Source organism: Sus scrofa, chromosome 10 (assembly GCF_054392235.1).
Source record: "Sus scrofa isolate SSC_HxYL_T2T_F1_AM1 chromosome 10, Sscrofa_HxYL_maternal_Yorkshire_Landrace_v2.0, whole genome shotgun sequence".
In the NCBI taxonomy this organism is placed as follows: Eukaryota; Metazoa; Chordata; class Mammalia; order Artiodactyla; family Suidae; genus Sus; species Sus scrofa.
In genome coordinates this window covers 27,229,371-27,250,727 of record NC_139392.1, presented here as the reverse complement: position 1 = coordinate 27,250,727, position 21,357 = coordinate 27,229,371, and the positions used below count along the sequence as shown (strand labels likewise).

Sequence of the window (21,357 nt, the reverse complement as noted above, 5' to 3'; positions counted from 1 at the left end):
TTGCTGCAGCCACAGGAAGATGGCCTCTGAGCGCACTGACAGCACAGCTCCAGGCACAGCTGAGGTTCTGCTCCACCCTCCCCACCTTCCCCGGATAAGCAGAAACCATGGGGATAGCATGCGGGACAGAGTCCAGACGGACACAGAATTTCCCACAGCGTGTCCGGGAAAGCACTCACGGGCTGGGAACACTCGGGAGGCTACTGGAGGCTTCTGGAATGACAACTGGCCTCCCTTTTGATCTAGGTTTGAATGCCACATTCCAAAAAGACTAAAGAGAAGAAGAGATTCCTGCTAGTAATTACTGGAGAACTGATTTAAGTGAAATGGGGATATCTGACCCTTAAATTGTGATCACAGCTGTCGGGGTGACTGAGAGACGAAAGCAGTCGTGTTGAGGCCTAAACATACCGTACAATGACGCAATGAGCAACTGCTGACTGGCTAAACCGAGTCAAAGCAAAGGCAGCCTCACTGCATCACAGACATTTTCACAGGACTCCAAACCTCCAGACATCATCCAGAGGCATCCGCTTTGATGAACGCAGCTCAGACGGCTCCGGCGGCCTTACCTGCCGTGGCGCACAGACGCAGCAGTGTCTGCACTGATGGGGGCGGGGGAGGAAGAGGCAGGCTGCCGCCCGCTGCCCCGACCGACCGACCGACCGAGGGGTGGATGGACCAGCGGTAATGGGTGAGGCAGCAGGAGGTGGACTGCGACTGGCTGAAAGGTAGGGGCTGGAGGGGCCACTACTTCTACCACCTGAATCACTGCAAAACAGCACAGGGTCAGGTCACTTCCGCAGGACACGCTGCGCACCGCCCCCGCCCCAGCACCGCCTCCCCACCCAGACCGTGCCCTCCAGAGGGATGGAGACAAAGAGAGTGCATGACAACGGGGAAGTGGAGAGACCAAGTCCAGCTAGAGCTGGGCCCTGGCGGCAGGCAGACGCCTGTCAGTCACCCGACAGGCGAAGGGGGCAAGTGACCAGAGAGGAAGTGCAACCAGGGGAGCAGGGAGCAGAGCACAGGACCGAAATGGGGGGGTCTTGCCAGGAAAAGGAATCCCCAACAACCCCCAAGACAAAGAGTCATGCAGCCCAAGTGCCTGCCTGATACGGAAGCAGCACCGCAGAGGCTAAAGAGAGATGCAGAATTCCGGCGCTGTGGAGCGGAGCGCGAGAGAGGGGGCAGAGGTGCCCTGGGGTGGGGGGCGGGGAGCGGTTTACATCTAGAAAGCAATGTCCTGTGGCAAGAGGACGGCTTATCTTGGTTTCAACTGAGGACAGGAACCATCTCAGGGGCATCAAAAAGTTACCCGGGTTAGAATTTTTAAAAAAACTTCTTGACTACAATAGTAATCAAACACATGATGGGGGGTGTGTGACCAAAATAAGCCAGGAAGACTTCTTCAGTGAATGACGCATTTTACTGGGGTATATGAAAGCAATTTCTGCCTGAAAAATAAGAGGTGAAAGTTTCTGAGGTTTGGCATAGCCCGGGATGACCAATGTCTACTCAAGCTTTCTTTTTGAAACAGTGATTGCATGTGCTTCTTTCCTTTTGAAAGACCATAAAATAAGATTTGTAGGATGAAAAAGGCCTATAGAATTATGGAAGAAAAGCTTTGGAAATCCAATGTGTAAAGCAAGTTGCAGCTATTTTCTCAAAATCTCACAAAACTGAGTAGTTTTCCACCCTCAAGAGGAGCAGGGGAGCCCAGGGCCAGCATCCCCTGCCCTCTGCTCACCATGACTATGCCAACTGCATCGATCACACCAACACTACTCACTCAATCCACTGGCTACTGATCTGCATCATGGAAATATGCAGCCCGCCCACAAACAAGTCCATACCTGAACATTCCATGGCAGCGTCATCTTTCCTAAGGCTCAAACATTATTTCCTTAGAAAAGTTTTCTTGGTCTTGGATGCAACCACAGGGAGTAAGAATGCATCTAGACAAACTAAAGCCTTCCCCTCGAAGACAAAGAGGTATAGCCTCTGAAGCCAAAGCCGGAGGCTGTGGACAGAGCTTCAGTGAGAACCCTGCACTGCACCTGCACCAGCTCAGGGTAGAGCCCTTTCTTACAGATGTGTCTGCAGAGCTAAGGACATGAAAGGGCAGCAGCGGCTGTCCGATTTATGGGCTTACTAGCTCCACGTCCCACCTGGCTGACAAGATCAGGTGAAAACAGGTTTTGATCCCAAACACAAAGTCCACGGCCAAAGCCTGTTTGTAGGGTGGCCAGCAAATCGTCTAAACAACCTGGTAATGAAGGCCGTGGCAAGAAGAGGTGGCGGGAGGGGTTAGAGAGTGGAAGTGAAGAAAGAAGTCAGAGGAAGCAACGGGAATCAGATTCTTCCACATCAGCAGCAAAGCTCAAATTAAAATATTAAGTGTATACCTTATAGCTTAATGGCTCTGGCAAAGGTGCTCTGCTTGCTGGCTGGGGCATGGCAAAGAACACAACTGCAGAAAGTGCACACAGATGAGACAAGGGGAGGGAAACCCAGGTACCTTCTCTGCACCAAACTGGCGAGTTTCAAATCTTGATGGATCTGAGGGCCATTAAAAGTCATAAAAAACAAAACAAAACAAAACCAACTCAAGTCCCTAAATTAACGGGCTTCAAAATGAAACTTCTTTAATGCAGTCGAAAACTGTCTCCATTTCCCCCTCCCTCACACGGGACGGGCCCCCCACCCCACCTCCCTGCAGAACATCATTTGAGATGAGGCCACTCGAGCCGTGCACGTAGGACAGCTGGGTCGCGGACACCTGAAGTCCGGTCCTGCTCAGAGACTAAACAAAGCCCTAACTGGCTGAAGATACCACGCGACTGAAGGGTGGAGACTATACTCGGGTTTGTCTGTGGGGAGAATATGGATTTAGCTTACGCTAATCCGGTTAGAAGTAGAAATTAACGTTAATTTAAAACGAGTTAAGATGTTTCTGCCAGGAAATCTAAAAGCAATTCATTTCTTGATTCACTCTTGCGGTGCTAATGGAGTATAAAAAGCATGCGGTTTTTCCCGGCGCCCGGGGCAGCGTGAAGGGGAAGCAGGCCCACCCGCACACACGGTACCTTCTCACGTAGGTGGACACGCAGGTGGACGGGGCAGGTGTCTGCGGGACCTCATCCCTCCACAGTGGCCGCGTGTAGGAGCCGCTCCTCACCAGGTTAGCCGCTGACTCCCTGGGGGGCAGGAAAGGAAAACAAAACACTGAGTCCCGCTACCAGCTTCCGTCCCAGTCACGATGCAAACTGGGAGAGAACGGCCAGGTGGCAAAGATCACCTTTCCAAGTGATCCTGTTTATACACCCGTTTTCTTGTACAGACAGAGGACTAGTTAGGTATTACCGTCGGCTTTCTTTGGGTTTTTTTTTGGCCACGCCCAGGGCCAGGGATTGAACCCGTGCCACAGCAGTGACAACACTGGACCCTCAACCTCAACAGGTACAAATCCTTCCACTGAGGGTCTCCAGCCCTTTGTTGGGGAGAAGTCCCTTTTGTCCTTCATTTAGAAGACTTTGCAGGTCAGCCTCCAGAGGCGGGGTGCTCACATTGAGGAGGAAGGGGATGGCGGGGAGGGGACAAGTCACAGAAGGCTGTTCGGCTTTGTCAACGGAGAGCGTCCAGGAGAGGCTGCAGCACTTCTAACCACAGCTGTGAACTCAGGGTCACCCAGGCCACCCAGAGCAGCCCTTCCCAAACTTAGTGTGCATTTCAATCACCCAGGAAATGTCTGGAAATGCAAGCCTGACTCAGCAGGGCTGCATCTCTAACAGACTCCCGGGCACACCTGTGCTTCTGGCCGGAGGACGGCACCTGGAGAGCGGCCATACCTCAAATCCCCACGTCAGTTTAACTGATGAGGAAGACTTTATCTACTTACAAATTAGAAGTCGATCAATTCAAGTAAATAACAACGTTTTTAGTGTTTACCACAGGACAGGCCCCGTGCTCGGCACAAGGGTGCCTGAGAAACCTGCGGACTCGGAGCCTACACTTACAGAGCCAGCCGGTGGTTCCTAAAGACAGAACGTCTACGCTGGACTAGGAGCCTGGAGGGTGAAGAAATGGCCAAGCCAGAGAGCCAGGGCCGGGGGCGCACTGAGCAGGAGGAGACGACACAGAGAGAAGGAAGGCCCCCCGCTGCCAGGAGTACCTGTTCTCCTTCTCCTCAGGGTCGGGGGTGCTGCTGAGCCTCCGGGGCACTAGGGAACTGAAATAGCTTTTGTTTTCTCTCTCCTGTAAAATCAAAATGAGTAAAGCACAGGGGAGGAACAGTACTGACACAATTAAGACATTTTGGGTAGAAAAGCAGAACTTAATATACCTACGTACTCTTATTTCTAGATTTAGTACCAATTCCAGTTTGAGTGGTATCACAAAAGGTCAGCATTCAAAAGCTTCTCCCTAACTTTCCTCCAATAAAAACCAACATGGAGGGAAATAATTCTCAGAGAAAAGCCAGGAGAACCAAATTAGGAAAGAGCAGCACAGACCACACAAAGCCGATGGAACCTTTGAAAAGCCACAAACTGAAAACTGACTCTGAAGTTCTTTTTTTTTTCTTTTTAGGGCCACCCCTGTGGCAAAGGAAGTTCCCAGGCTAGGGGTCGAATCAGAGCTGCAGCTGTTGGCCTACACCACAGCCATGCCAACACCAGATCCAAGCCATGTCTGCGACCTACATCGCAGCTCACAGCAATGCTGGATCCTAAACCCACTCAGCAAGGCCAGGGATTGAACCCGCATCCTCATGGATGCTAGTCAGGTTCTTAACCTGCTGAGCCACTATGGGAACTCCTGACTCGCCTTTCTGCTCTAGGTAAGGAGCGTAAGGAAGAATGAACAGAAGAAAAAGGACCTTGTCCTTTTTTTGGCCAAGCAAATAATAGCCAGCCAAGAGCTACCTGATTAATCACCGTGCCTGTCTCCTTTTAAAGACTGTGTACTTCCAGGAGCAAACTAGACAATATTTTCACTGGTTCCCGAGGGTGACCTTTCATGGAGGAAACCGCACCTTATCCCTGTCGCCCAACAGAGCAGAAATGCGGGGACTGGATGCCGAGCGGCAGACGGATGGGCCGCGGTCCCGCAGGGCCTCCCTGGCAGTGGCCGGCTCGCTCAGCGTGCTCTGGCTGCCGGTCTTCCTGAGTCCCAGCCTCCACGAAGAGGGAGACTCATCTTTGGGCTCTTCCGACTTGTTGAAGAGGCTGGAGAACTGCGAGGACAGAAGCAGAGGAGAGAGGGCAAAAGCCAGGTCCCACGGTTCTGCCCACACCCGGCTGAGCTCTGCGGCCCTCCCCACCTGGCCACTACCAGCGCCGCACGAGGCCTGCTTCTCCAGGCCACAAACAGCCTGAGGTGCTCAGGCTGCTCTGAGACCTCAAACAGCACGGGCTCCACCTGTGGGTACGTGCTGACCCCCCCCTCCCCACCCCTCACTCCCTCTCCTGACCCGCTGTGGGGCTGGGAGCAGGACACCTCGCTCTCCAGGCGTCAGCATGCCCACCTGTAAACTGTGGCAACGAGCTTATCCCTCCTTATAACCCACAGGGGTGGGAACGCACCAGGTGGGCCAATGTACAGCGAAGGGTCAAGGTCCTGGAATGAGCCTGTGGTGAGCTAACTGAAGTTAACACCCATAAAAGCACCTAAAGGCCACTCCATTCAAACTCTGATTGCTTATTACAAGAAAACGGTTATTTGATCTGGGGCAGAAGTCCTAAGCATTTCAGTGTTCAGCCAGCAACAAGATTACCAAAAAAAAAAAAAAAAAAAAAATTTGGTAGAAGTCACAGAGTTGCCGGTTTTTAAATTCTGCCAAGAGGACATCTTCCTAAAACATCACCATCTCCAAGATCATCACTTCATGTGAAAAAAGAAAGTAACTTTAACATCAGAAAAGAGCTTCACAGGGAGCTGACGTCTCATCCTGCTGAAAAGCACAGGGACCATCAGTTTGGCCCTGGCCAGAGGCCGCCTGGGCACTCCTGGCCTGAGCCCAGCAGCCCGAAGCCTGCTGCTGGGTCTCAGGGCCTCTGCAGGAAGGCGTCAGCCCTTCCCCGGAACCAGGCCACCGCCAGTGCCTGCACCCCCGCCTGAGCACACCTCCTCTTTTCTTCGCAGCTGCAGCTGCGTGCCACACACCCCTCCCAGCTTTGTGGACTCAAGCCTGCCAGCGCTTCCTAAGCCACCCTGAGCCTCAGGGCAGAGATGTCGGACTGGCACTATTTCAGCAAAGCCGCTACGTGTGCGTGTGAGCTTGTGATTTTTCCTTTGAGGAAGCAGGTGATCTCGTCACACCCAGAAGCAATGGGAGTGTGGGTCACAACCAAGAGATGGGCACCGACCCACAGCCAGGCGCCGTCTCGCCTCCAGTAAGCCCACCTTTCCAAGTCAGGAGGCCTCAGAAGGGTGGTAAAAGCAGAGCTCTCAGGGCCTTCCAGGAGGGCAGGCTCATTCCTACTCTCAGCATCAAGTTCTCACAAGGCCCGGGGAGATGCCGGAGGCTGGGCAGCATTTCAGCAAGAGCTTTCCGCCCTGCCTCATCAAAACCCTAAGACCTCACTCAGGAAGCCAACATTTGCAACAGAAGTAGAGCAGCCATCAAAACCGAGCAGGCTGGATGCTGGCGAGCTGTACACATGGCTCAGCTTCAGACACGAAGAAAACAGAATCCACGACTTTCCTTGGTCCCGGACCACGGTGGCCAGTGCCATCAAAACACACTGCCGCCGAAGGTGCGGATGGGGTTAGAGTTTCTTAAACACACTATGGACAGTGTCTGGGTCCAGTCCCCCAAAGCCACACACCAGAGCCCTAGCCCCAGTGTGATTACCTCTGGAGACCAGGGGGCTGTCTGGGAGCCAGAAAGGGCCTTGCCCACCTGGAACCCACCAGCACCTGGGCCTCGGACGTCCAACCTCCAGACTGTGAGAGGGACATCTTACGTTTAAAGCCAGCCAGCCTGTGGTATTTTGTTACGGCAGCCGGAGCAGACTAAGAGAGGCAGGAATGTATCTTTAAGGCCTTTCTGTGTCACTACAATGGGGAGAAACCCAAATTAACTCCGCAATACTCACTCTCCTGGCTGAAGAGGTGGTGAAGGTGTTCTGTGCTGGTGCTGGTATCTGCTCCACGACGCTGCTCTTACTTCCAGAGTGGGAATGGTTGACAGTGGCTTCTGGCTTTTTATCTGTTATTTAAAACAAGAAGCAACAAGTACCTCTATGAAAACCTGCTGTGTGTGTATGTACTTTTCTGCTAACAGAAAAGGTTTACCCATTAACAAAAACTGATCGTGAAGACTGCGTGATGCTTGGCTTCAAACTAAGATGCAGCCCCCTGGCAACTGCTGGCTCTTGTAAGAGAATAAACTCAGTGGGACCCCTGTCCTGGTCTCCACCTCCGATCCCACATGGACAGCCGATGATGTCCACTGGTCGGGAGAGTAATGACTACTCCTGGGGTCACAACAGGAAGTAAAGAAACAAAGGATCACAGAGGGTCCTGAGGCAGGGACCCCTCGTGACATTAACAGGAGTGGCTCCTCACGCTCACAGGGCCGTCCACTGGAGCACAGCCAGCTGTCTGTTCGTCGCTGGCACAGGCTGCACTAGGGGCTGCCGGCCTTCTGGTCCCTGGGCTCCAGCAACCCACGTGTGAATTACCTGACAGTGTAAAGCCACATCCTAGATGTGGACACTGGGCAGGTTGCTCGGCATATCTGAACTTCCACTTTCTCACGGATAAATGGGGGATTCTAATCCTTATCTTACGAGTTGCTATAAAGACTAGAGACAAAACTAGTTTTTAAACTGCGGAGCTCAATGTCTGGCCACGTTAAGTCCCTAGAAAACAGTTCATGTTGACTGTTACCGTTTCTGCAGTAACCAAACACGCAAGGCAGTCTTTCGATACCACTTGAGTGACCCTGCCCTGAGAAGCCCACCCCCCACCACCCGGAGAGAGGACCGAAGAGCCACCCCCCAGAGCCCTTCCAAACCACCCACCCATAAAACTGGGGGCATACAGAGTTGTTCTAAGTGCCTCCAGGTGTTGGGATGGCTTGTTTTGCAGCAGCAGATAACTAAGACACCAAACATTTAAGTTAAATAGGTAAAGGAAAGGAAAAAAATAGAAATCCAAATCAAACTGCTCACATTTACCTCCAAACAATATTCCTTACAACTCTGTGTATATGTAAGACACATGGAAACCATCATTTTATGAGACTGTATTTGCGGATCTTTGGAAACAGGAGAAATGTCCTCAGCAAGTGCTGGCTCAGTGTGTGCGTGGGACCAGGTGTGTCACCTGGAAGGTCTGGGTAGCACCTGCCCCCCACAGCCCCTGCCGTGCAGAAGGCCCTGCACCGGCACAGGAAGGACAGAGAGACCTCCGACACACAGCACCTCCCGGCACTGCCGTCCCTCGCTGGCTGGGGGAAAACAGAGCCGAGGAGAGAGAAACAGAACTCACTCAAACCAAGCAGCCCAGTGTGAGGATGGGCCCAAGCAGGAGGCCACTGCCACATCCCAGCAGCTCCCCCACTCCCCTAAGGGCTGGGCAGCCCCACAGCTCCCCCACTCCCCTAAGGGCTGGGCAGCACCCAGGACGGAGCTCAGAGCAGGTCCAGACACCAGTCCAGATGGCTCTCGGTAAAGACATGTAAGGATTCGGTAAATAACAAGCACAGGAAAGACGGACACTGCCACATCTTGACAGGTGCTACACGAGCAAGCGGTGCTGCCGAAAAGAATTCCAGTCTAGGGAATAAAAGGCATCTCCTGACGGTGTGGGTCTCTAAGTTCCTCTGAGGACCCTCTGCAAGCCTTGGGCTGAGACGGGGAGGGGTTGGGGGGAATGCAGCACTCTCCCGCGCCAGAGGGAACCAGGAAGCAGAATGAGCGCCGTCTCCATCACGGGACGTCAGCCAGGGCAGAGTTCAGGGGAAACAGACTCCACTGTGAACTCAGGGTGGCCCTCCGCCTGCTAACTTGGCCTTCGCACTGGTGACCCTTCAGCGTGTGGGCTCAGATCTGGAGAGGTGGTGTCCCAGGGGCGAGGGACACACCCTGTGAATCCTGTTATCGCTAACTCCCAACTCTGCACACAATGCCTCTGTGGAGGAAACTTCCATGCAATAAGACCCAGGGTCTCTTTTCTAAGTGCTCACCCAACCACGAATCAAAACTAGAGGTTAACTTATAGCCTGATGTCTGCCGTGCTCAGCCCCCGACTCTCATAGTGGGATCCTGCCTTGAACACGATAAACTCAAGCAGCTCCATGTCATGTACATTATCAGTAAAAGTCACAAAGGTGGAAATGATTCTGTTCCTTCTACCATCCCCAAAACAGGAACTGAAGAAGCTTCTCATAATGAGAAGGAAAAATAAAAATATTGTGAGATTCTATTCAGATCAGTTAACCTGGGGTTCCTGCGGAGTCACCTGGGGTTCCTGCAGAGTCCCAGCATCACCCGCCTTCTGACAAGCAGTGACCTCCTGCGCTCTGGGGACACAGGGTCTGGGTGTCACCTGCCGTCAGTGACCTCCCTCTGGGGACACAGGGTCTGGGTGTCACCTGCCTTCGGTGACCTCCCTCTGGGGGCACAGGGTCTGGGTGTCACCTGCCTTCTGACAAGCAGTGACCTCCCGTGCTCTGGGGATGGTGAGTCTCGGCATCACCCGCCTCCTTCTCAGTTTCTGACTCTGAAGCTTCGTCTTCACCTTCATCCTCTGAGCTGGAACTGCTGGACTCTTTGTCTTCATCCTCCATCTCTTGGGACTTGCGTGTCTCCTCCTCATATAGCGTCTTCTCTTTGCTGCATTAAAGGTGACAGTTGGAGTGTAGTTCAGAAACGATGAACCATATCCTAAGTTCACTGATGACCAGGTATAAGGAGAATAATCCTTAAGCCTCAGTGTAGAAAAAATAACAGAAATACACTCAAATCGTCCTTCCCATATGCCTTCCTCTAGACCCCAGGTCTTCTGCAGACTGAGGTTTACTATGTGACTTCGAGCAGAATTTAAAGAGGTGGAGCCTGCTCAATGCCCAGGAGACAAGAGGGCTATGAACCAGGACGATGACTGAGTAGGTAAATATTTTTTAAAAATCACCTAAGAAATGCGGACTGAGTGCTCATCACATGCCAGGACCACACTGGGCAATGGCAGGGGGTGAACACCACACACCCCGGCTCAGAAGTGCTGGTGAGGGAAGCACCTGGGCCTGCGAACCGAGGCTGGTCTCAATTCATAAAGTTGAAACACGTTCGCCCACCCTGTGTCTTCCCCACATGTCAATGCCACCTCCTTGCCCCTCGAATGTCCCCACATGTTGGAGGATTGTCTGGGCCAAACTGAACGCAGGGTCTCCTCCCTGTTAGGCTCTGCTGAGCACACCACACAGCAGCCTGTCACTTCTCTCAGACCCGCATGTCTTACTTCTTAAAGAGCCGGCTGTGCAGCTTGCTGTTCAGGTCTGACTCAATGAGCTTGTTCCGTGTCTCTCTCTCACTTCGAAGCTGGAAATCGAGAACACAGAGAAGAGGGAGACGGTGACTGCTGGTGAACAATGGGCAATGACGAGAAGAACTCAAATGGTCCTGGGCCCACCCACAGGTGGGGCAAGAACGGAAAGGCGGACCTCAGCAGGTCTCCTCCCCCAGGAAGACCTGACAGAGCAACGTCCTTATTCGAGGTAGTGGAGAAAAGCCACACGTTAGAGCCTTGTGAAAACTGCCCCGTCCAAGAGCCAAACCCAACCCTCCAAAAAAAATCCTAGCCTCTGGAGGCTAAAATGCCAGAAGTAATTGGAAAGAATTCTTTATGCCTTTATACACTGAATTGAACTGGTGACCACTCTAGAGAAGAAACAGGTCCCAAACGGGAAATAAGCCCTTAGCAAAGACCGTCTGGCACTTAGACACAAGCTCTACACACACATATTTATACCCCTGACTCCAGAGTCGGGCGGGGCAGGATGGGTGCCATTCCCAGGAGTCAGGTATTACTCTGCTTCAAAACCCCAACCACGCTGGGTAACGGCACTCGGGGACTTGCCACTGTTTCTGCAACTTCTATGTGAGTCTCGCCATTATTTCAGAATAAAAAACTTAAAAACCACAAAACCAAACAGTACATAGGACCACCTCACATCAGGAAGGCTGCAGCCACTAAGGAACAGCAGGAATGCTGAGTTGGGAAAGTCCAAGCTTTCCATGATTCCAACTGCTTGTCAAAGGAGACGAACCCACTGCCAGTTGTGCCTGTCTGCGCTCGGTACCTGCAGCCTTCCTGCCAGGTGAGCAGGGTGGCGTGGGTACTGGGCACGGGGCCGTGATGCGGTTGCTCTGAATCCCTGGGGTCTCTCACTGAACCATGCAGCCCTTCCATGCGGAACTGCCCTAAGCGTCCCACTTTCTCCTAGACTGAGGTCACGTGCTCTGAGCACAGCCCATGCGAAGGAAACACAGGTCAGTGGGTGATTTCCTTCTGTCCTCCCTGCTCACCCAGGAGACCCTCACCACCACCACCCCGCCGTGTGACTGCCTTTACCCTCCTCATCTGCATTACTCACCCCTCCTACTGGTAGGGTGTGACTTATTCCCAGTGCACCTGCGTACTGGGGGGGGGAGGCGGGGGGCTCTCCACGCTGCAGTCTGGGCCATGATTAGTACATAGGCCTTCCATGCTGCCCCAGGAGGGAGGGCACATGCTATCAAACCCTCAAAGATTTAGAAGAGGAGGGGGGTGAGGGCTGAATTTTGGATATTTGATAAATCTGGAACAAGTACCAATCACTAACCAAGCAGCATCCAATGCCAAATGTTTTGCTTGCATTTTAAGAATGAAATATATTCTTTTGTGGGTTGTATATTCGTCCCTATAATCAACTTCTTTTATTTATTTATTTATTTTTAATGTTTTGTTTTTTTTTTTTTTTTTTTTTTTTTTTTTAGGGCTGCACCCACGGCATTTGGGAGTTCCCAGGCTAGAGGTCGAATCGGAGCTTCAGCTGCCAGCCTATACCACAGCCACAGCAACTTGAAATCTGAGTCTTGTCTGCAACCTAGGCCCCAGCTCACAGCAACACCGGATCCTTAACCCATTGAGCGAGGCCAGGGATTGAACCTGCATCCTCATGGATCCTAGTTGGAATCATTAACCACTGATCCACGAAGGGAACTCCTTCAACTTCTTTTAAATAAAGAAGTCCTTCTAGGAGTTTCCCTTGTGGCACAGTGGGTTAAGAACCTGACAGTGTAAATGAGGACTCGAGTCTGACCCCTGGCCTCGCTCAGTGGGTTAAGGATCCTGTGTTGCCGAGAGCTGTGTCGTAGGTCACAGATGCAGCTCTGATCTGGTATTGCTGTGGTGTAGGCCAGCAGCTGCAGCTCCAATCCGACCCCTAGCCTGGGAACTTCCCTATGCTGCAGGTGGGGCTGTGAAAAAGAAAAAGACAAGTCCTTTTAGACAGTAAGCAGAGGACACTTACGAGATGTCCTCCACTCCGCTATTCCCTGTTTGGAGGAAACTGACCTGAACACACCGCATTCATTTTCTGGAACTTGAGGGTAATTATCAGTTCACTGATTGTCATGTTTAGCTTCCAGCCGCTTGAAGGCGGTATGGTAATTATAATGAGAAAACTTGAATTTTGATGATTTCTGGACATCATCTTCTCATTGACTGTGGGCAGCTCCTGAAGGGAGGGAGCACTGTCCTTGCCGGAAGGCAGGTCTGTCCAATCCCACTCTCAGTAGACCCAAGCAGGCTGCTGTGGACCGCAAGCTGTTACAAAAAGCATCAACCGCAGACTCACCACGCTCTGCTTCTTCTGGAGCATCTCCAAGTGCTCCACAAGACCCTCGTCGGCCACATCAAACGGGGTCTGGCCCTGGCAGAGGAAACAGAAGCAGCCATCATGCGACTTCATCAGAGAGAGTCAAGGCTCACCTCCTGCCTCTGACCCAGTGACAGCTGCTTCCCCAGCTAATCTGACCTACACGGTGGCAACGCTTTCATGAAGCACAAGAAACAGCAAATCTGAAAAACAGAGGTTTACAGAGTAAAACAGTGTGGCGGGAATCCCCACATCATTCCTAGTGTTTGCTGCCTCTTGGCAAATAATCGATGAACGTCTCTACCTGTGCTGCTCTCTGGCACAAGCAGAGGCACCTGCTCGTAACTGCCAGGATACATTCAACATAGGGCTCTTAGAAGCCTGAGAAGGGGGTCCAGGGCAAACACACTGAGGACTGTCACGGGGATGGTCTGCCTTTAAGAGAGAGGAGGGTTACCATAGGACATGGCACAGTTAGGGACCCTGACCCTACCTGAGAATGAGCCCTGGGGCTAGAAGCCACCTGAGTTCCAAGTAAAAGCCCCGTGTCGGGATTCCGAGGAAACCCGCAGGGACAGGGGGAGGACCTGCAGGGCTTCGGGACAGCTTGAGGTGAGGCTGGCAACCCTCCAGCAGCTGCAAACTCCAAGATCTCATCTAGTGACTGGATGTGAACAGGGCTCGGCCCTTACACTCTCTGAGTTAAAGGTAAGACAAACTATTTCATGCCTCACCACTGACGGGGGCCTCGGGCACTAAGGGCAAATATCTTTTTCTCCTGTTTGTTTCAAGGGTTTCAACCTATACAGAACCAGCAGATGGGCTCAGTGGAGGTTTATCTGCATGGCGAGCTTGTCCGTGCTGGCAGTGGGGTGGGGGGAGGGGGTAGGACCACGGCTAGCAGCCACATGCACGCCTCTGGACAGCAGGACTGGTCATTTAACCTCTTGTTCCAGAGCCTCCTTTTGGAGGACAGGCCTACTAACCAGCTTGTTCCTGACGTCCATGTCACAGAGGGCTTCCGCCAGGATGGAGCAGGCCTCCTTCACCCCCCAGTGTGCAGCCGCGTGGAGGGGGGTCCAGCCGTCATGATCCTGAACATTGAGTTCATAGCCAGCCTGAATCAAGAGTCTGAGAAGAAAACCCCAATCGGGGCATTTAGGGGCCCCAGAGCACAGCTCTCTGCCAAATCAACTACTGGCTGAGTGGTACCGCAGGTTCTGGCCCTGAACCTCGGGGTCCTGGGGTTACCTCCATCCTCTAAGGCGCAGCTTAGGTTTCAGACTTGCTGCATGAGAATCAGTCACACACGGTTTTCAACAAACCCCTTGGAAAGGTCACAGGGTTTCCTAGGCGCACCCACGTCACAGCACACACACCTGAGATCGGCCAAAGCCCAGTGCAATGGCCCAGTCGCACACCCCTGTCGGGAAGTGCTGACCACTGTCCAGCGCAGGGAGGGGTCTCGACTCCAGCAGGCACTCAGCTCCCTCCCTCACTTCAGCACCCTCACCGTCCGCTCTCCCGCCGCTACCTCTGCAGGGGCGTCTGCAGGGGCCTCCTGCTGCCTCTGCTGCTAGAAGCCAGCTGTGCGTGGGGGGAGGTGGCTGAGACCGTGGGCCTCCAGGGCACACCCCAAGCCAGCAGCGGGTGTAGGCATAAAGGAGGAGGGCAGGCCTGTGCTTCTCCAGTGGGGCCCTGCCCGCTCCAGACCCGCTCCCTGAATCTGACGGGCCCAAGTGGAGCAGCACCAATCTGCTCAGTACCACGTGTCACAGAGGAGAAGGTAGGGATACTGACAGGGGCGATGGGGCCAGGAGACCAGGCAAGGTCACGTGCAGGCTGGTGCACCCCAACCTGGCTTCATGTCACACACCTCAGGGAGAGCCTAGAGGGATGGTGACCAGCAAATCCACGAGGAGAGACAGCGCCATCACAGAGGGGGATGGAAGGGAACACACCAGGCTAAGATGAGCTGGCCCTGCTCCCGAAGCCCAGCCCCACCCCAAGTGAGGCACACGGACGTCACCTGAGGACTTCAGAGTAGCCCTTGGCGGCGGCCACATGCAGGGCGGTGGCCCCGGAGCAGGCTTGCCTTACATCCTCTATTTTCCCACTGTTGAGCCACTGTCGGGCGTCCTGCAACATCCGCTGCTCCTCTTCCTTCCGGGACTGCGCCAGGTCGACTCCTGCGGGGACCAGACACGGACAGCCAGCGTCATCGCAGGTCCATGCCAACAGGGCGGGACACTTTCCTCAGATTCAAAACACACCCTAAAATAGCCACCGACAGACAGCGGTTTAGTCATCAGGTTGGGCTGGCATCAGAAGTACTCTTCATTGACGAGAACCTCGGCGTTTAGAGACCTGGCAGTGGTTTATTTACCAGGGTTAACTCACCAGGTTAAATATCATGTGATGGCAGGGCCATTAAGGGACCACACTGAACAGCTCTCAAAACTTCAAGAACATCAAGACCCAAGGGGATATTACTAAGTTTACATTATAACATTTCTACAGAGTCCTTTCCCGTGCTGCACCATTTTAGGTGTCCCCACAGTCACTGATGTGAATAGAGCAGACATGACTGTCCCCACGCACAGATGAGGCAATCAACACACGAAGGTGAGGCACTCACTGGAGGGACCTGAGAGCCCCCACAGGGACTCTACACCTTAGAGCCCCGTTTGCTCCACCCTTCCACTCAGTGCACCTTAAGCCTGGCCCCCAAACCTGAGTTCCAGGTACATTATACCGAAAAGGTTAAGCACCTCTCAAGTTCATTTCCCTCTGTAGGGAACTACACTGGCTGAAGCTGGAGAATCTAGAGCAGGTGAGGTGATGGGCAGTTAGACCTCCAAGGAAATGCACTGTGGCTCCTTTAAAACGTGGACCAACTCCCAGGGCTCCCACAACTCTCCCACGCCTGCGCAGGGGGGATGGGAGCCCGGCAGGGCACTCCCCACGACATGAGATGACCTCTGTCCGCTGTACAAGCAGGCCCGGCAAGGAGTTCACACTCACCTGTGCTGGATCTGCTCCCTTCCAGCTCACACTGTAATGAGAACCAGAAAACTACCTAAGGAGGACGTGCATGATCTGGGGAGTATTGATGGGGTGAAGGGGTAACCGATTTACTTTATTTCTTCTTTTTTTTACAGCTTGATTGAGATATGAGAGACATGTAACACTGCACAGGTTAAAGGCGTACAGCGTGGGGATGTGATACTCGCCACAGCAGAGTTATTTAATACGAGCATCATCTCACATAACTGCCCTTTCTCTTTTGTGGTGAGGATATTTAAGATCTCTTAGCAACTTTGGCGTATATAACGCAGCACTGTTAACTGCTGTTACTACTGGAGATAAGACTCCCCAGGACCTGCTCATCCTATAACTGGGACAGGGGTCCCTGTGAACAATACCTCCCCCACTCCCCAGCCCCTGCAAACCACCATTCTACTCTCTATTCCTCTGAGTGCAGCTTTTCTAGAGTCCACATACCAACCAGCAAGAGCGGACAGGGTTTGTCTTTGCCTCACTTACTGCACTTAGCGTGATGCCCTCAAGGTCCATCTGCAGTACTGCATACGGCCGGATTTCCTTCTCTCTCGCTTACATACAGTAGATAACACACCTCATCTTTATCCCTTCAGGCACACACCGACACTGGGGCTGCTTCCACACCTTGGCGTTATGAATAATGCTGCACTGAACATGGGCATGCAGATATCTTCTTCAAATTCTGGTTTCATTTCCTTCGGACATATACTCATAAGTGGAACTGCTGGATCATATGGTAATTCTGTTTTTAATCCTTTGAGGACCCTCCATATTGTTTTCCACGGTGGCCACACCAATTTACATTCCCACCACTAGCACACAAAGGTTCCCTTTTCTGTACATCCTCACCAACATTTGTTATTTCTTGTCTTTTTGGTAACAGCCACTTTAACAGGTATGAGGTCACATCTCAGTGTGCTTTCGATTTGCATTTCTCTGGCAATCAGTGATAGTGAGCATCTTTTTATGTGCCTATTGGCCAATGTATATCTTCTTTGGAAAAATTTCTATTCAGTTCCTCTACTCATTTAACTGGATTGTTTGGGTTTTTTGTTTTTTGCGGGGGCGGGGGGGGGGGACCCACGCCCACGGCATGTGGACTTTCCCAGGGCAGGGATCAAACCCATGCCACGGCAGCCACCTACATCACAGCAGGATCCTTAACTTGCCAAGCCATCACAGAACTCCTGCTATTTTTGCTCTTGAGTTGTACAAGTTCCTTGTATATTTTGGGTATTTGATCTCTTATCAGATATATGATTTGCAAATATTTTCTCCCATTCCATAGGCTGCCTTTACTTTTTGTTGGTTGTTTCTTTGCTGGGCAGAAGGTTTTTAGTTTGATGTAGACCCACTTACTTATTTTTGCTTTGGTTGCTTGTGCTTTTGGTGTCATATCCGAAAAATCATTGTCAAGACCAATGTCAAGAAGGTTTTTCCCTGTTTCCTTACAGGAATTTTATAGTTTGAGGGCTTATGTGTATGTCTCGATTCCATTCTAAGTTAATTCTTATAAGGACATAAGATAGAAGTGCTATGTCATTCTCTTGCACGTGATTATCTAGTTTCCCCAACACCATTTATTGAAAAGACTACCTTTTCCCCATTGAGTTCAAATAGCAGTTGACCGCATAGGTGGGGGTTTGTTTCTGGGCTCTCCAGTCTGTTCCACTGGTCTGTGTGCCTATTTTTATGCCAGCACTACATTGTTTTGATTACTATAGCTCGTAATCAGGAAGTGTGGTGCTTCCAGTTTTGTTGTCCTTCTTTGGCTACTCAGGGTCTTTTATCGTACCACACAAATTTTAGGATTGCTTTTTCTACTTCTGTGAAAAATGCTATTGAAATTTTAATAGAAATTGCACTGAATCTATAGATGGCTTCGGGTAGCATGAATATTTTAACCATTTTAATTCTTCCAATCCATGAACAGATGGTATCTTTCCATTTATTTGAATCTTCCTCAATTTCTTTCATTAAAGTTTTACAGTTTTTAGTTTACAGGTCTTTCACCTCCTTAAAATTTATTCCTAAGTATTTTATTGTTTTTGATTCTATTGTGAGTGAGAATTCTTTCTTTACTTCCTTTTCAGATGGTCTGTCATCACTGCATACAAACACAACTGATTTCTGTATATGGATTTTTGTATCCTATAACTTTACTAAATTTGTTGATTAATTCTGTTTTTTTGGAATCTTTAGGATTTCCTCCATGAGGTCATATCATCTGCAAAGACAGTTTTACTTCTTCCTTTCTGATTTGGAAGCTCCCCCCACCCACCCTTTTTTCTTCCTTTGGCCTGGCTGGGACTTCCAGAACTATGCTGAATAGGAGCAGTGAAAGCGGGCACCCTGTCTTGTTCCTGATCTCAGAGGAAAAGCTTTCAACCTTTCACCACTGAGTATGATGGCAGATGTGAGCTTGTCATATAAGACCTTTATCAAGTTGAGGTAAATTCTTCTTACATCCAATTTGTTGAGAATTTTTATCATGAAAGGATGTTTTATATTGCCAAATGCTTTTCCCGAAGCTACTGAAATGACCAAATAATTTTTGCTATCATTCTATTAATTGGAGTATCACATTGATTATGTTGAGCCATCCTTGCATTCCAGAGGCAAATCCCACTTGATCATGGTGTGTGACCCTCTCATTGTGCTGTTGAATGTGGGTTGCCAGTATTTGGTTGAGAAGTTTTGCATCTGTATTCATCAGGGATTTGGGCCTACAGCTTTCTTTTCTCATAGTGCACCTATCTGGCTTTGTTATCAGAGTGATGTTGGCCTCATGAGAAGTGTTCTCTTCTCATCAACTTTTTGAGAAGGATTTGAGAAGGACTGGTATTAATTCTTTCAATGTTTGGTGGAATTCACCAGGGAAACTATCTGGTCCTGGATTTTTCTTGTTGTTTGGTATTGATTCACTCTCATTTGTTATTGGTCCATTCAGATTTTTTATTTCTTCCTAATTCAGTCTTGGTAAATTGCCTGTTTTTCAGGATTTACCCATTTCTTCTAGATTGTCCAATTTGTTTGCATACAATTGTTCACAGTAGCCTCTTATGATCCTTTGTAGTTCTGGGGTATCAGGTGTAATGTTTTCTTCATTTCCCATTTATTTATTTTAGTTTTTTTCTTCGTCTAGCTAAAGATTTGTCAATTTTATCTTTTCAAAAAAGATAAAAGCCCTTGGCTTCACTGATCTTGTCTAATGTATTCTCTGTTCTTTTTTTCAATTATTTCTGCTCTGATCTTTATTATTTCCTTCTTTCTGCTAACTTTGGGCTTAGTTTGTTCTTTTTCTAGTTCCTAGAGGCGTGAAGTTAGGTTATTTGTGGTCTGTCTTTCTTCCCTCAGGTAGGCATGTATCACTGCAAACTTCCCTCCTAGAACTGCTTTTGCGGCTCCCACAAGTTTAGTAGGCTGTGCTCCATTTTTGTTTCCAGATATTTTATTTTTCTTTTGATTTCTTCTTTGGCCCACTGCTTATTAGGCACATGTTGCTTAATCTCCACATATCTATGAATTTCCCAGTTTTCCTCCTGCTACTCCTGACTTCTAGTTTCATACCATTGTGGTCAAAAAAGATACTTGGTATGATTTCAGTCTTCTTAAACTGCCAAGACTTTTTTTGTGACCTACCATCTGACCTATCCTGGAGAATGCCCCATGTGCACTTAGGAAGGATGTGTGTTCTGCTGTTGGAAGGATATTTTATATACCTGTTAGGTTCATCTGGTCTAAAGTACAGTTTAAGTCCAACATTTCTTCATGCACCCGTGGCATATGGAAGTTCCCAGGCTAGGGGCTGAATTGGAGCTGCAGCTACCAGCCTACACCGCAGCCACAGCAACACGGGATCTGAGCCATATCTTCGACCTACACCACAGCTCATGGCAACACTGGATCCTTAACCCATGGAGCGAGGCCAGGGATTGAACCTGAATCCTCATGGATGCTACTTGGATTCATTACTGCTGAGCCACAAAGGGAACCCCTCTTCACTGATTTTCTGTCTGGCTGATTTATCCACTGTTGAAAGCAGGATACCAAACTATTATTATTATCTATTTCCCCTTTTGGATCTGTTAGTATTGGCGTAACATAGTAGATGTTCTGATGCTGGTGCCTATGTATTTATGACTGTTATATCCTCTTGATGAACCAAAAGGGGTAACTGATTTGGAACAAACCAGGATTCCACATAGAAGGAGTTAACAGTGCTGCAAAGTTAAGCATGCATATGTATACCTCTTGCAATAGACTAGACTCCTTGATGGAAGACTCATAAATTAAAACAAAAATTTCTCAAGTCAAAACTATTATTAAAAACCATATGAGTTTGTTTAGTTCCCATTGTGGTGTGATGGGATTGGCGTCCTCATGGTTACTAGTCAGATTCGTGACAGGAACTCCAAAAAGTTATTATTATTATTTTTTTAATTATTATTATTATTTTTTTAATTATTATTATTATTTTTTTTGTCTTTTTACCATTTCTTGGGCCACTCCTGTGGCATATGGAGGTTCCCAGGCTAGGGGTCCAATCGAGCTGTAGCCACCGGCCTAGCCAGAGCCACAGCAACGCGGGATCCGAGCCACGTCTGCAACCTACACCACAGCTCACGGCAATGCCAGATCCTTAACCCGCTGAGCAAGGGCAGGGATCGAACCCGCAACCTCATGGTTCCTAGTCGGATTCGTTAACCGCTGCGCCACGAAGGGAACTCCAAAAAGTTATTTTTAAATTGTAATAACCAGGGAGTTCCCATCATGGCTCAGCGGTAATGAACCTGACTAGCATCCATGAGGATGTGGGTTTGATCCCTGGCCTCACTCAGTGGGTTAAGGATCCAGTGTTGCTGTGACCTGTGATGTAGGTCAGAGACTCGGGCTAGGATCTGGTGTTGCTGTGGCTGTGGTGTAGGCCGGTGGCAACAGCTCCAAATCAACCCCTAGCCTGGGAACTTCTATATGCCGCAGGTACAACCCCAAAAAGACTAAATAAATAAAAATAAATAAATAAAATTGTAACCATAAAGTTACTCAATTCATCAGGACACAAAAACCATACAGAGGGAGGCAGTAAAAACAAGCATTTATCACTCTCTTAAGGCAGGGTTGGCATACTTTCTACTAAAGGCCAGATATTGTATTTTCAGCTTTGCAGCCCACCTGGTCTGTCAGTTACTCAACTCTGCTGCTGGAGGGCAAATGAACCTTTGGATAACATGTAAACAAATGCATATGGCCAGAATTGGCCCCACCTGTTCTACAGGGTCCTATCAGAAAAGGCCCCTGGAGAGAAATCCTTCAGAATGAAGTGGACTGTGTCAAGTGATTTAACAGAGAGACCACACATCACTACAAACCAGGTCCGCTGAGTTTTGTGGTGGGTCTAGCAAACGTCCTAAGACCTGTTG

The 21,357-nt window shown here is 50.1% G+C and overlaps 1 protein-coding gene and 1 long non-coding RNA gene across 12 annotated transcripts in view; one reads left to right on the top strand and one right to left on the bottom strand.

Annotated features, from left to right (window-relative positions):
• The window catches only part of PPP1R12B (protein phosphatase 1 regulatory subunit 12B), a 172,550-nt gene that overhangs the window by 105,272 nt on the left and 45,921 nt on the right, over window positions 1-21,357 (bottom strand). For 5 of the 11 annotated variants that reach the window (XR_014817111.1, NM_001444348.1, XM_084978819.1 and 2 more), the window contains 9 exon segments: window positions 14,901-15,060; window positions 13,858-14,002; window positions 12,851-12,925; window positions 10,471-10,550; window positions 9,655-9,845; window positions 7,101-7,213; window positions 5,036-5,236; window positions 4,175-4,257; window positions 3,090-3,200 (listed from right to left, as the gene is read on the bottom strand). Coding sequence is in view for 5 of the 11 variants with exons in the window: in NM_001444348.1 (NP_001431277.1) it covers window positions 3,090-3,200; window positions 4,175-4,257; window positions 5,036-5,236; window positions 7,101-7,213; window positions 9,655-9,845; window positions 10,471-10,550; window positions 12,851-12,925; window positions 13,858-14,002; window positions 14,901-15,060 (1,159 nt within the window). In the remaining 6 variants the exon portion in view is untranslated. 11 annotated transcript variants of the gene reach the window in all.
• Window positions 11,921-17,856, top strand: LOC146398874 (uncharacterized). Its single transcript, XR_014817573.1, has 2 exons — window positions 11,921-12,025; window positions 12,465-17,856. It is a non-coding gene; the product is annotated as an uncharacterized LOC146398874 (long non-coding RNA).